The sequence below is a fragment of the Pseudorca crassidens genome, chromosome 2, assembly GCF_039906515.1.
Source record: "Pseudorca crassidens isolate mPseCra1 chromosome 2, mPseCra1.hap1, whole genome shotgun sequence".
NCBI classification, from domain to species: Eukaryota; Metazoa; Chordata; class Mammalia; order Artiodactyla; family Delphinidae; genus Pseudorca; species Pseudorca crassidens.
In genome coordinates, this window is record NC_090297.1 from 133,397,486 (window position 1) to 133,412,259 (window position 14,774).

Consider the following 14,774-nt stretch of genomic DNA (forward strand, 5'->3'; position numbering starts at 1 on the left):
TAACTCTTATCTTTGGAGTTTTGCATTGAACAACTTAGAATTCCTTGAAACAAGGAGTTTAAGGAATTTCCTGCTAAAATTATCTTAAAAAGCTGTTTTAAACCTTAATCAGCGAATCACAGGGGTGTTTATTGCTGTATTAATAAGATCAATTAAGAGGGTTCTGTAAGGGTTTAAACTGAATCCTTAGCCAGGCAGTGTTGGAATGTGGGAGGATTATATTAGTCTAGTATCACTCATGTATTCACTGTGTGGGATCTTTTAATGCTCTCCCTTAACTCAGCATGTTTCCTGTCAGAAATGGGAAAAAGGTTGCTTGGGCAATGTACATGGGAAGAGTGTTAAGTATACTAATTACCAAAATGGGAATGTAACAGAAGAGTAGATCTGGGCAGAATGCTGAAAGAGGTGCCAGGAGTATCACCTTGAGAAATGATTCACTGATTCAGTAAATTGCTTCATGCAAATTGTGCCAAATAGACATTGCTTATGTGTTATGAATTTACTTCCCTGTCCGGATGCCAGGATAGGCCCCAGCTGGCTTGGCACCAACCCGTTCAAAGAGGACGTAGGAGGCCATTTGAATTCCATTTTGCTTGCAAGAGATAAGACCAAGTAAACTAGAGATTAAGGAGTTGAGGGAAATGGTAGAGAAGATAATCATGAACTCCCCAGTGTGCAGCCAGTATAAAAATATAAAAGAAAGCTGAATTTGTGAGTTCCTTTCTTTTGGCAATAACAAGGCATTAAGAATGGTAAAAGTGGCTCCTTTTTTCTTCAGTCAGACTCTACTTTCTGTATTTGGAATTTTAAAAGCTTGATGCTAGTGTAAAGGCAGCAAGGTAGTAATAATGCAATTTCAAAATATTTTAAAATATTTTTCATGATTTTAGAAAACAGTATTTACACTCAGATATATTGATGAAAATAGCAGTTAGGCTTTGTGCAAACAGCTAAAATCAATTGTTATTTATCCTGGGGTAAACTACCCATGGCATATTTCATTCAGAACTACTTTCAAGTTATTCAGCAGATACATAATGTGCCCCTGTATGTGAATTCACTGATAGGAGTTACAAAGAATAAGACACAGTTCTTTCCCCTCTCCCCAGTACCAAATTTAGTTGTGGGAATAGGAAAAATAATTTTAAAATGGAATTTGATAAATAGCACAAGTAAACTGGATAGAATAAAAGAAAGAAATCCATTTATTCTAAAGCACTGTAGTCTCTGTCATTAAGATGCTATTGACAATGGGCAATTACCAAAGGAAGCTTAAGAAAGGAAGGGGATCAAAGTTATGTGTTATGAATATTAATCTGTAAGATGTATTGGAAGAGGGAAAGGTAGGCAGGAGACAGACCAATTACAAGACTACTATTCCTCTGATCTAAAAACTTGAATTGTTTCCCAGTGCTTCCTGAATTATTCATGGCCTGGTATTAAAGCCTTCCCATGTGGTTATAATATATTTTGGTGTTCTCCCACTTCTCCCCCTTAAGAGGCTCTAGCTAAATTGGCCTACTCCTGGTTCCAAATACAGTAAAAAAATAGTATGCGTACCAACTTCTTGGCTGATGTTATGTTATTTCCTTTGCCTAAAATGGCCCCCATCTCTACCTATCAAATATTCATTTATTCATTTGTGAGTTGGAGCTATTTTAAGGTTTGGAGATTGACTGGTAAGTTAAGCTGTTAACTTATGTGGAATTAGTTGCACAAATGAATAATTATGAATCCATGTATAAGTATAGTGCCAGAGAAAGATTTGATATTGGAGGAACCTCAGGAAGGTGTACCTTAACCTCCCTTAGGGAACTGATAGAAAGGAAGATTCCTGGAAGAAGCAATGCCTGTCCTAAGCCTTAGGATGGTTAGGAGTTTACCTTGCAGATATAGAATAGAAAAGAAAGTGAGGGAAAATATTTCAGTCTGAGAGAACAAACTAAGCAAAGGCACTGAACTACAACATGAGGAATATGTTAGGGAAATGCAAGCAATTTGTTGTTCCTACTATGTAAAGTCTAAAGCTGGTTACTTACACAGTGGCCAGATTGTGGAAAACCTGGTATACTATATCAGGGAACTTGCACTTGCTCTGTAAGATATTAGTTTTAAAACTCTTTTAGCAGAACAACGCCTTTTGTAGAAAACCTCATGCAGAAGCCCTGTACAACAGATAAACTCAGAATTATGCTCTGGTTGAAGCAGAGAGATAAGTCCCTTGTCACATGCACACACAAACATACCATCACTTCTTTGAAAAACACTGCAAAGGAGAGCAACTGAAGGCCTTTAAGTCTCAGAATGACTGGTAAGTTAAGCTGTTAACTTATGTGGAATTAGTTGCACAAATGAATAATTATGATTAATTATGATTCCATGTATAAGTAAAGTGCGAGAGAGAGATCTGTTATTGGAGGAATCTCACGGAGGTGTACTGTAAATGATTATAATTGCATTTTAGAAATATTCTGGAAACTATATAAAGGATAGATTTAAGGGGCAGAATATCACCAATGAAGAGACTGTATTAGTAGTTTGGATAAGAGAGAATAAGAGGCTTTTGACACCAGCTGTGATGGAGTAACTGGTACAAGACTAGCCCTCCCATTGCAAACAAAATAAGACTAGACCAAAAATATATATATAGCAGCCAGAGATTGGTTCAAGATGGTGGAGTAGAAGGACATACGCTCACTCCCTCTTGCAAGAGCACCAGAATCACAACTAATTGCTGAACAATCATCGACAGGAAGACACCGGAACTCACTAAAAAAGATACCCCACATCCAAAGACAAAGGAAAAGCCACAGTGAGACGGTAGCAGGGGCGCAATCACAATAAAATCAAATCCCATAACTGCTGGGTGGGTGACTCACAAACTGGAGAACACTTGTACCACAGAAGTCCACCCACTGGAGTGAAGGTTCTGAGCCCCACGTCAGGCTTCCCAACTTGGGGGTCCGGCAATGGGAGGAGGAATTCCTAGAGAATCAGACTTTGAAAGCTAGTGGGATTTGATTGCAGGACTTTGACAGGACTGGGAGAAACAGAGACTCCACTCTTGGAGGGCACACACAAAGTGATGTGCGTATTGGGACGCAGGGGAAGGAGCAGTGACCCCACAGGAGACTGAACGAGGCCTACCTGCTAGTGGTGGAGGGTCTTCTACAGAGGCGGGGGGTGGCTGTGTCTCACCGTGAGGACAAGGAAACTGGCAGCAGTTCTGGGAAGTACTCCTTGGTGTGAGCCCTCCCAGAGTATGCCATTAGCCTCACCAAAAAGCCAGGTAGGCTCCAGTGCTGGGTCACCTCAGGCCAAACAACCAACAAGGAGGGAACCCAGCCCCACGCATCAGCAGACAAGCAGATTAAAGTTTTACTGAGCTCTGCCCATCACCACTCTCTCCCATCATGAAACTTGCACAAGCCTCTTATATAGCCTAATCCACCAGAGGGCAGACAGCAAAAGCAAGAAGAACTACAATCCTGCAGCCTGTGGAACAAAAACCACATTCACAGAAAGATAGACAAGATGAAAAGGCAGAGGGCTATGTACCAGATGAAGGAAAAAGATAAAACCTCAGAAAAACAACTAAATGAAGTGGAGATAGGCAACCTTCCAGAAAAAGAATTCAGAATAAAGATAGTGAAGATGATCTAGAACCTCAGAAAAAGAATGGAGGCAAAGATTGAGAAGATGCAAGAAATGTTTAACAAGGACCTAGAAGAATTAAAGAACAAACAAACAGAGACGAGCAATACAATAACTGAAATGAAAACTACACTACAAGGAATCAATAGCAGAATAATGGAGGCAGAAGAACAGATAAGTGACCTGGAAGACAGAATGGTGGAATTCACTGTTGCGGAACAGAATAAAGAGAAAAGAATGAAAAGAAATGAAGACAGCCTAAGAGACCTCTGGAACAACATTAAACACAACAACATTCGCATTATAGGGGTCCCAGAAGGAGAAGAGTGAGAGAAAGGACCAGAGAAAATATTTGAAAAGATTATAGGTGAAAACGTCCCTAACATGGGAAAGGAAATAGCCACCCAAGTCCAGGAAGCTCAGCGAGTCCCATACAGGATAAACCCAAGGAGAAACATGCCAAGACACATAGTAATCAACTGGTAAAAATTAAAGACAAAGAAAAATTATTGAAAGCAGCAAGGGAAAAACGACAAATAACATACAAGGGAACTGCTATAAGGTTAACAGCTGATTTCTCAGCAGAAACTCTACAAGCCAGAAGGGAGTGGCATGACATATTTAAAGTGATGAAAGGGAAGAACCTACAACCAAGATTACTCTACCTGGCAAGGATCTCATTCAGATTCAATGGAGAAATCAAAAGATTTACAGACAAGCAAAAGCCAATAGAATTCAGCACCACCAAACCAGCTCTACAACAAATGCTAAAGGAATTTCTCTAAGTGGGAAACACAAGAGGAGGAAAGGACCTACAAAAACAAACACATAACAATTAAGAAAATGGTCATAGGAACATACATATCGATAGTTACCTTAAACGTGAATGGATTAAATCCTCCAACCAAAAGACACAGGCTTGCTGAATGGATACAAAAACAACACCCATATATATGCTGTCTACAAGAGACCCATGTCAGACCTAGGGACACATACAGACTGAAAGTGAAGGGATGGAAAAATGTAGTCCATGCAAATGGAAATCAAAAGAAAGCTGGAGTAGCAATACTCATATAAGATAAAATAGACTTTAAAATAAAGAATGTTACAAGAGACAAGGAAGGACACTACATAATGATCAAGGGATCAATTCAAGAAGAAGATATAACAATTATAAATATATATGCACGTAACATAGGGGCACCTCAATACATAAGGCAACTGCTAACAGCTGTAAAAGAGGAAATCAACAGCAGCACAATAATAGTGGGAGACTTTAACACCTCACCTACACCAATGGACAGATCATCCAAACGGAAAATTAATAAGGAAACAAAAACAGCAGATTACACTTTCTTCTCAAGTGCGCACAGAACATTCTCCAGGATAGATCACATCTTGGGTCACAAATCAAGCCTCAGTAAATTGAAGAAAATTGAAATCATATAAAGCATCTTTTCTGACCACAACGCTGTGAGATTAGAAATCAGTTACAGGGAAAAGAACACAAACACATGGAGACTAAACAATACGTTACTAAATAACCAAGATATCACTGAAGAAATAAAAGAGGAAATCAGAAAATACCTAGAGACATTATAACAAAAACACCACGATCCAAAACCTATGGGATGCAGCAAAAGCAGTTCTAAGAGGGAAGTTTATAACAATACAAGCCTACCTCAAGAAACAGGAAAAATCTCAAATAAACAATGTAACCTTACACCTAAAGGAACTAGAGAAGAAGAACAAACAAAACCCAAAGTTAGTAGAAGGAAAGAAATCATAAAGATCAGAAATAAATGAAATCGAAACAAAATAATAGCAAAGATCAATAAAGCTAAAAGCTGGTTCTTTGAGAAGATGAACAAAATTGATGAACCATTAGCCAGTCTCATCAAGAAAAAGAGGGAGAGGACTCAAATCAATAAAATTAGAAACGAAAAAGGAGATGTTGCAACAGACACTGTAGAAATACAAATCATCCCAAGAGACTACTACAAGCAACTCTGTGCAGTAAAATGGACAACCTGGAAGAAATGGACAAATTCTTAGAAAGGTATAACCTTCCAAGACTGAGCCAGGAAGAAATAGAAAATATGAGTAGACCAATCACAAGTAATGAAATTGAAACTGTGATTAAAAATCTTCCAACAGACAAAAGCCCAGGACCAGATGGCTTCACAGGTGAATTCCAACAAACTTTTAGAGAAGAGCTAACACTTGTCCTTCCCAAACTCTGCCAAAATAAAGCAGAGGAAGGAACACTCCCAAACTCATTCTATGAGGCCACCAACCCCCTGATACCAAAACCAGACAAAGAGACTACAGAGAAAGAAAATTATAGACCAATATCACTGATGAATATAGATGCAAAAATCCTCAACTAATACTAGCAAACAGAATCCAACAACACATTAAAAGGATCATACACCATGATCAAGTGAGATTTACCCCAGGAATGCAGGGATTCTTCAATATATGCAAATCAATCAATGTGATACACCATATTAACAAATTGAAGAATAAAAACCATTTGATCATCTCAATAGATGCAGAAAAAGCTTTTGACAGAATTCAACACCCATTTGTGATAAAAACTCTCCAGAAAGTGGGCATAAAGGCAACCTACCTCAACATAACAAAGGCCATATACAACAAACCCACAGCAAACATCATTCTCGATGGTGAAAAACTGAAAGCATTTGCTCTAAGATCAGGAACAAGAGAAGGATGTCCACTTTCGCCACTGTTATTCAACATAGTTTTGGAAGTCCTAGCCATGGCAATCAGAGAAGAAAAAGAAATAAAGGCAATACAAATTGGAAAAGAAGAAGTAAAACTGTCACTGTTTGCAGATGACATGATACTATACATAGAGAATCCTAAAGATGCTACCAGAAAACTACTAGAGCTAATCAATGAATTTGGTAAAGTTGCAGGATACAAAATTAATGCACAGAAATCTCTTGCATTCCTATACACTAATGATGAAAAATCTGAAAATGAAATTAAGGAAAGACTCCCGTTTACCACTGCAACAAAAAGAAGAAAATCCCTGGAATAAACCTATCTAGGGATACAAAAGACCTGTAAGCAGAAAACTATAAGACACTAATGAAAGAAATTAAAGATGTTACAAACAGATGGAGAGATATACCATGTTCTTGGATTGGAAGAATCAGTATTGTGAAAATGACTATACTACCCAAAGCAATCTACAGATTCAATGCAATCAAATTACCAATGGCATTTTTTACAGAACTAGAACAAAAAATCTTAAAATTTGTATGGAGACACGGAAGACCCTGAATAGCCAAAACAGTCTTGAGGGAAAAAAACAGAGCTGGAGGAATCAGACTCCCTGACTTCAGACTATACTACAAAGCTACAGTAATCAAGACAATATGGTACTAGCACAAAAACAGAAATACAGATCAATGGAACAGGATAAAAAGCCCAGAGATAACCCAATGCACCTATGGTCAACTAATCTATGACAAAGGAGGCAAGGATATACAATGGAGAAAAGACAACCTCTTCAGTAAGTGGTGCTGGGAAAACTGAACAGCTACATGTAAAAGAATGAAATTAGAACACTCCCTCACACCATACACAAAAATAAACTCAGAATGGATTACAGACCTAAATGTAACAGTGGACACTATAAAACTCTTAGAGGAAAACATAGGAAGAACACTCTTTGACATAAATCACAGCAAGATCTTTTTTGATCCACCTCCTAGAGTAATGGAAATAAAAACAAAAATAAACAAATGGGACCTAATGAAACTTCAAAGCTTTTGCAAAGCAAAGGAAACTACAAACAAGATGAAAAGACAACCCTCAGAATGGGAGAAAATATTTGCAAACAAATCAGCGGACAAAGGATGAATCTCCAAAACATATAAACAGCTCATGCAGCTCAATATTAAAAAAACAAACAACCCACTCCAAAAATGGGCAGAAGACCTAAATAGACATTTCCCCAAAGAAGACATACAGATGGCCAAGAAGCACATGAAAAGCTGCTCAACATCACTAATTATTAGAGAAATGCAAATCAAAACTACAATGAGGTATCACCTCACACCAGTTAGAATGGGCATCATCAGAAAATCTACAATCAACAAAGGCTGGAGAGGGTGTGGAGAAAAGGGAACCCTCTTGCACTGTTGGTGGGAATGTAAATTGATACAGCTACTATGGAGAACAGTACAGAGGTTCCTTAAAAGACTAAAAATAGAATTAGCATATGACCCAGCAATCCCCCTACTGGGCATATATCCAGAGAAAAGCATAATTCAAAAAGACACATGCAACCCAATGTTCATTGCAGCACTATTTACAATAGCCAGTTCATGGAAGCAACCTAAATGCCCATCGACAGACGAATGGATAAAGAAGATGTGGTACATATATACAATGGAATATTACTCAGCCTTAAAAAGGAACGATGTTGGGTCATTTGTAGAGACATGGATGGATCTAGAGACTGTTATACAGAGTGAAGTAAGTTAGAAAGAGAAAAACAAATATTGTATATTAATGCATATATGTAGAAGCTAGAAAAGTCATACAGATGAACTGGTTTGCAGGGCAGAAGTAGAGACACAGATGTAGAGAACAAGCGTATGGACACCAGGAGGGGAAAGTGGCAGGGGATTGGTGGTGGTGTGATGAATTGGGAGATTGGGATTGACATATATACATTAATATGTATAACATGGATAACTAATAAGAAACTGCTGTATAAAAAAATAAAATGCAAAAATTCAAAAAAAATTATATATACCAGCTATTTTCAGGCATTGGACAATAGGCAGCCAAAGACAGTGATGGTCACCATTCTCCCTGAAGAAAAAGAAGGCTCAGAAGAAGTATCATACAAGGCAAAAAGGTTTAAGAAAAAAAAAAGAAAAAGAAAAATTTCTCTCATTACCGAACCTGAAAGATATACAATTTTTAGACTAATTTAGTGTAAACAAGTGAATGTGAAGTAGTAAACTAAATTAGGACAAGCAGAATGGACAGAATCATTTTTCTAAAATTGTCTTTTCTAAAACTGATTTTCTTTGGCTGTATACTAAGATTTGTAAACTCCAGCTTAGTTCATTTGAAGATACTTGAAATATTATACTAACTTTTAAGAAACAGGTCAGTGTCTTTAAAAGAATTATTTATGTAAGAAACAGTCAGTGGTGGTGTAAAAGCAAATGATTCTTAAGAAACACACGTTTAGAATAAAAGTAAATACTATTCTCCCTTATATTCTGAGTCAGAGATAAAATGCCCTCAACTTTAAGAGTGATACTGTGAATAAAACTGTTCATCATATTTTAAGTTTCAACAGTGGGAAATGAAGAGTCTACATTGAAACTTTGAGAATATAATTGTGAGTGAAGTTTAGGCCCAAATAAGAAGTTTGATGTATTTTATTTATTCTCTTCTTAGATATGATAGAGACAAAGTATAATGATAATAGAAACCATTTCTTTATTTTTCCTGGATATGGCCTTTATAAATTTCCACAGATGAGATTGTAGCTCATTCCCTCCTAAAATGTCAAAAATAGCTCCTCTTTTCTCTATGGCTTAGGCCTTCATTATTTCAGGAATAGGAATTTTGGGGGAACTATTACAAAAATAGTTATGTTTATTTATGTTCATTGTTTGTTCAAAGACCCAGACTACTTTTTTTTTTTTTTCCAAATTTACCTCCCTTCTTTCCTAAGGCAGGTAGAGGATACATTTTTACCTTTCTTACTAGGAGGGAGTTATTTAACCTCTTGGTGCTACTCTTTTAATTATTTATGTAGAGATCATTTCCATCCTGAAAGGGGTGGATGACTTAGATTACTGTTCTTAAAGTTTTATATTACAGAGAACTTTTAGAAGACTTATTAGCTTTACTGATGCTATTATTTGATATTCCCTTATTTTTTAGAATTTTACCTTTCTTAATTCCACCATTTGGTTTCTCAGTGTGCAAGCAGTAACAGTAGTTATGGTCATGAGGAAATGAGGAAAGAGTATGAGAATTTTCAGTCCTTATGAAGACATTAGAATTTTGTTCTTCAAATTCTCAGTAGCACAGAGAAAACTTCCCTTGGTATCATCCCCTTGACCCCACCCAGTCTTAGGAGTTGGATTACTGAGGCAAAGCAGAAAGCATGTACATTTAAGCCCGTATCTATTCCAGTTTTGCTGTATCAATTGATATGCCCATAGTAATCATCTGGAGAGATAAATTATTCCTCATCTGTAAAAAGGGGATAATAATAATGGCTTCCTCATAATGTCACACATGTAAATTCCTTAGCCTTGCACATACTAAGAATTTAATGCTAGTCATTATTATTGAAATTTGTTAAAATTGCCTGTATTGGAGGCATAAGAATTAGAGACTATGATTAATTGTTACCGAATTGGTTGCCTGGACCCGCACCAGGGTCCTAGCCTAGGCCGAGGGGTCTCAGCCGGAGAGGTTCTTTTTCCACTCAGATTCACACAGCCAATAATGAAACTGGCCAAAGAATGGAAGAGTGTGGGAATTTAGTTCGCAAATCAACTTCTCAACCTGATTAGGGCTGAGACACCATGTATATAGAAGGGTCCAGGTAAAAGGGAAAGAATTGAGTAAAGAGAAGGAGTATTCATAAGATATCTGAGAACAAGGCTGTGGTTTGGACCCAGAACTGAGGCAACACCCCTTTTCAGTCCTTGTATGGACTTTTCCCGTTGTCATGGCAATTGTCAACTGTCATGGTGCTCATGGTTGTGTCATTTAGCATGCTAATGTATTACAGTGAACGTACAGTGAGGCTCAAGTCCACTGGAGATCAGGTTTTCTGCCATCTTGGGCCTAGCTGGCTCTAACCAGTTCTTGTTTTTCTGTTTGCAGCTTCCTCCTTTTGTAATTGAGCATGAAACTCAGATAAGGGTAGTTAGTTTCCATTGGAGGGAGGGGAGGAGGTATGATTCCCGGGCAACTGCCTTGATAACATAATTCTTGACATATTTTGCCAAACTATTTCAGATGTTACAAATACTATTCTTGATTCTGATAAAGGTTACTAATAAAATCTCATTGTGAAAAGTCTTTGCCCTCTACCCCCAAAGTAAGATGACTTGGTCTTTTAGAATTACCGAAATCGAAAAGAAAAAAAAAAAAGCAACTTAGAGCCATCCCATTACTCTACAGTGATAACCAGTGTGTAAATTGTAAAATATTTAATGGAATTAGAGATCTTTTGTACCATACATAGTTCTTATTCCACATGTACAAACAGAAAAAAAAGTTATGCCAGAAAAACTATTTTTTAGGATTTCAAAAACTAATCTCACTTGTGGAATAAAATATGCCATTTTATGTATCAATTACTATCTATACACTAAAAACATGTATAGGTAGTATAGTATTTCATTAACTATCTCTAAGTGCTTACTTTTAAAATTGGAGAAAATTTGGTTGATTTTACTCCTTTTATCTAACAAAACCTTCTTTTAAGAGAATTTTGGAGTGAAGTCTTTCTGGTCAACTTTTATTTCCATTTACCTACGATTGGGCAGGAATGGGACTTGTGAACCAGTTTCTGATGTAAAGGAATCTTATTTGTGTGGATGTTTTGTTTTCTGAGCTCCCTAAGCAGGTACACAACTGGATGTGATTTGTGCATACTTCATGTAAGTTAATTTGCATACTCACCTTTCCTGATCTTTCAGTTTTCTTTTTAAAGAAAAGATTCCTGAATAAAGGGTTGGTAATAACTTTAGCCTTTGTGCATACATTATTTCTACATTTCTTCTGTTTTGCTCTGAGGATTACACACTCCTACCTTCATCAACTAAAAACGTTATTCAATCACAAGGTAGTTATGGCACTATTAAGTTTCATCTCTTTCTTGGTTTACTAGATACCTGTGGAGGGAGGACAGGATCAGCAGACAGATTCCACCAAAGGGCGATGCCTGAGGAGAACTGTCAGTGTCCCTTCCGAGGGTCAGTTTCCTGAGTACCCACCAGAGGGCGCCGCTAAACTGGGTAAGCTAATGTAAAAGGAAAGAAATTCCTAGTTTTTATCCGGTAATTTATGGACTTGTTATTGAGTGTTACAATAAAACAAAACATCCTTCATTTACTGTTAAGTAAGTACTTTAAAATATAGTATGTTAACCAAGAATTAGAGGTCATTAGAAAGTTTTATTCTTTATAACCAAGTGGCAGCAAAGTTATTTTGCAGAGAGAAAATTTATCTGAGTGCTAGTTGGTTGCTGTAAACTCCTGGGCACGCCGGATGATATGTTGTTTCTGATTTTACTGCTTGGCTTTAAATTTTAAAAGAACATTAAGTGATCTTATTGAGGCACTGAGATTCACTGGGGAGCCAGTTTTGGTTGGAAACTTAGTATTAAATGGTTTGTGCCCTGTTCACACAGTTCCTGGTGTTGTCTTGTATAATGTAATGTCAGATTAGGCTAGTTTAGCTGAGCTAATTTTATATGGCCCATGTAAGTTATATTCAGGACTGTGTTTGGAGTGGGTGACAGAAGGGATACATCAGAAAACCCCACTTGAGTTGTTATATACTAAAGGAATTAATGTCAGTATCAAAGCTGCTGTTTCCCTGTTTCCTGCCAAATGATTCTGTTTGGTGTTTTGCATGCTTACCAATGGATATTTAAATAATTAGACCAGTCAGGTAATTTTAAGTGAACATAATTAAGATTAAGTAAAATAATGAAAGAATTTGAAAAGTAGGAGTTGCTCTGGTGTTTTGCATTGTGGTATTATTCTTTGCTTAATGGACCTTGACATTTAGTCATAGACATTTAGTAGGTAGATAAAACGGATTCATTTATTGTCTCTATATTTGTTAGTATGGATAATTTTGTGATTTTGTTGTATTTTTGAAAATCAGGGTTTTGGTTTTTTTGTTTGTTTTTGCCTTTTCCTTCATTTCCTTTCATTTTCTAAATGGAGCTCAGGTTCTTAGTCAGAATTTGAATCCTTTAGTTCTCTTTTTATCCTGTGACATTTATTGCTTTTCTAGACATTAGTCAGGTTAGCAAACACTTTTCTCCAATGGGTCATACTTGGAAAAATCAAATATTCCTCTCATCCATTGTACTTCTTTAGCATGTGTTGAAACCAGTTTAGGTGTGGGCTTAAATTATATTGCAAACCTTCCTGGATGTAACCATTTTATAGCCTGTTTGTATTTCACATACAAGTTCTATGTGAATTGGACTAGCTCAGAGTCACCTTCTTTCAACTCCTTTGCTGTCATTATTTGTAATGTTAAGTTGATGACTCTCTTTGCCACTTCTCTAGGGTCCTTTGACTATTCACACTTTGATCCACAAAAGTCAGCTGATTTTTGAGGAAGTGTAGTTGTAGTCTGAATAATTATTATGATCTTATAGGAGAGAAATACGTAGTAAATTGTTAAATGTCTCCAACATTCCAGGTACAGGTCCGAAAGACAAACTAAGATGAGCTCTTTGGCAAGCAGATCATAAAGGTTTTGTAGGTCATCGTAGGAGCTTTGGCTTTTACTCTGGGAGGTGGGGAGCCACTGACCTCTATACTGAGACTAGGGAAGCAAGAATGGGAGCTTAGAAACTAATTAGGGTGCTATTGCAATAATCTAGACAAGACATGGTAGAACTTGGGCCATAATGGTATTAGTGGAAGGGCTGAGAAGTGACCAGATTATATTTGAAGGTGGAGCCAACAAGCCAGTTCGCTGGTTGGATTGGATGTGGGAAGTGAGAAACAGAAGAGTGAAGAATTTAGGCTAGAGCAGCCGGAAGAATGAATTTATTTTTTAAAATAAGGAACACTGGGAGAAGCAAGTTTGAATGTGGGACTGACCAGGAGCTCAGTTTGGACATCTTAAGTTTGAGGATCTTATTAGATACACAGATAGAAATAAGTGAGTCTGGAAATTAAGGGAGAAGTACAGACTGGAGATACAGATTCAGGCTTTTAGCAAATAGATGGTGTTTGAAGCCATGAGATTGAGTGAGATCATCAAGGGAAGTGTATTTAGGTAGAAGAGAAAAGCTTAAGACTAAGCCCTGGAACATTTAGAGATTAGGAAGATGAGGACGCATTAGTAAAGGATGGACCAGAGAAAGAGAATGAAGATATAGAATTTTGTTTCCAAATAAGTAAGTCAAGTGTGTGGGGAAGCCCTTCTGTTTTTGCAGGGTTCTTTCCCTTTGCAAGCTCTGCATTCTCTTTGTTCCTCACCAGTAGAGGAACCCCAAGGAGGACAGATCAGTTTTTGCAGATGTAAAACCATGGCATACATTTTGATTTCAGGTGTGAGGCAGTCAGCTATGGAGAAATGCCCACTCATGAAAAACATGCACCTTTTATTCTACCTCAGAGAATTCATAAAAGAAAAGAGCCCTGTGAATATAAAGGATATGTGAAGAACCTTTGTTAGTGGCTGCCAATTTACCGTCCTTCAGAGATTTCAAGCTGGTGAAAAAACATGAATGTAAAAAGGATAGGAAGGCCTCTATTTCTGCCTCACACATTGTTCAACATGAGCAAATTCATAGTGATGGGAAACCTAATAAAGGTCAAGAACTTAGAAGAAAAAAGTGTGTGTGAAGAGGCAGAGTGGGGAGTGGTTAAGCCCAGAATGTACTTCTCACTCGCTAGTTCTCAGTCTCTTGCATTCAGCAGCTTACAGATTACCCAAAATACAAAAAATTTATATTTACCCTGGCATTTGACACAGATTTTGATACAGCAAATTCTTTTCCATTGAAAATGAGATGTTTTCTTAAGGCATATGAACATCTGGCCTGAAGCACCCATTTCCAAATTTAGAAAACCTAGAAAAAACTATTTTCCCCTGGTAACAATATCCAGATTTTAATTTATTCATTAAAAAAAGATCTGTCAAATTGAAACCATGCAAAAGCATGATTTACTGAATTTTCAAAAGGAAATTACTTCTTCAGATGGTAGGGTCTTTGCATACAAACAATACAGGGAGGTATATAAATTGACCACATGAACTAGAACGAGTAAATATTCATTTTCAATGTAAATATAACCTACGTGAATTCAACTTTTTTTAAAAAGCCACTGGACACC

At 37.1% G+C, this 14,774-nt stretch overlaps 1 protein-coding gene across 11 annotated transcripts in view; it reads left to right on the forward strand.

Moving 5' to 3' along the window:
• The window catches only part of RASAL2 (RAS protein activator like 2), a 380,363-nt gene that overhangs the window by 195,964 nt on the left and 169,625 nt on the right, over positions 1-14,774 (forward strand). For all 11 annotated transcript variants that reach the window (XM_067728748.1, XM_067728749.1, XM_067728751.1 and 8 more), the window contains exon 3: positions 11,573-11,699. In XM_067728748.1, coding sequence (XP_067584849.1) covers positions 11,573-11,699 — 127 coding nt within the window. The remainder of the gene's footprint in view (positions 1-11,572; positions 11,700-14,774) is intronic.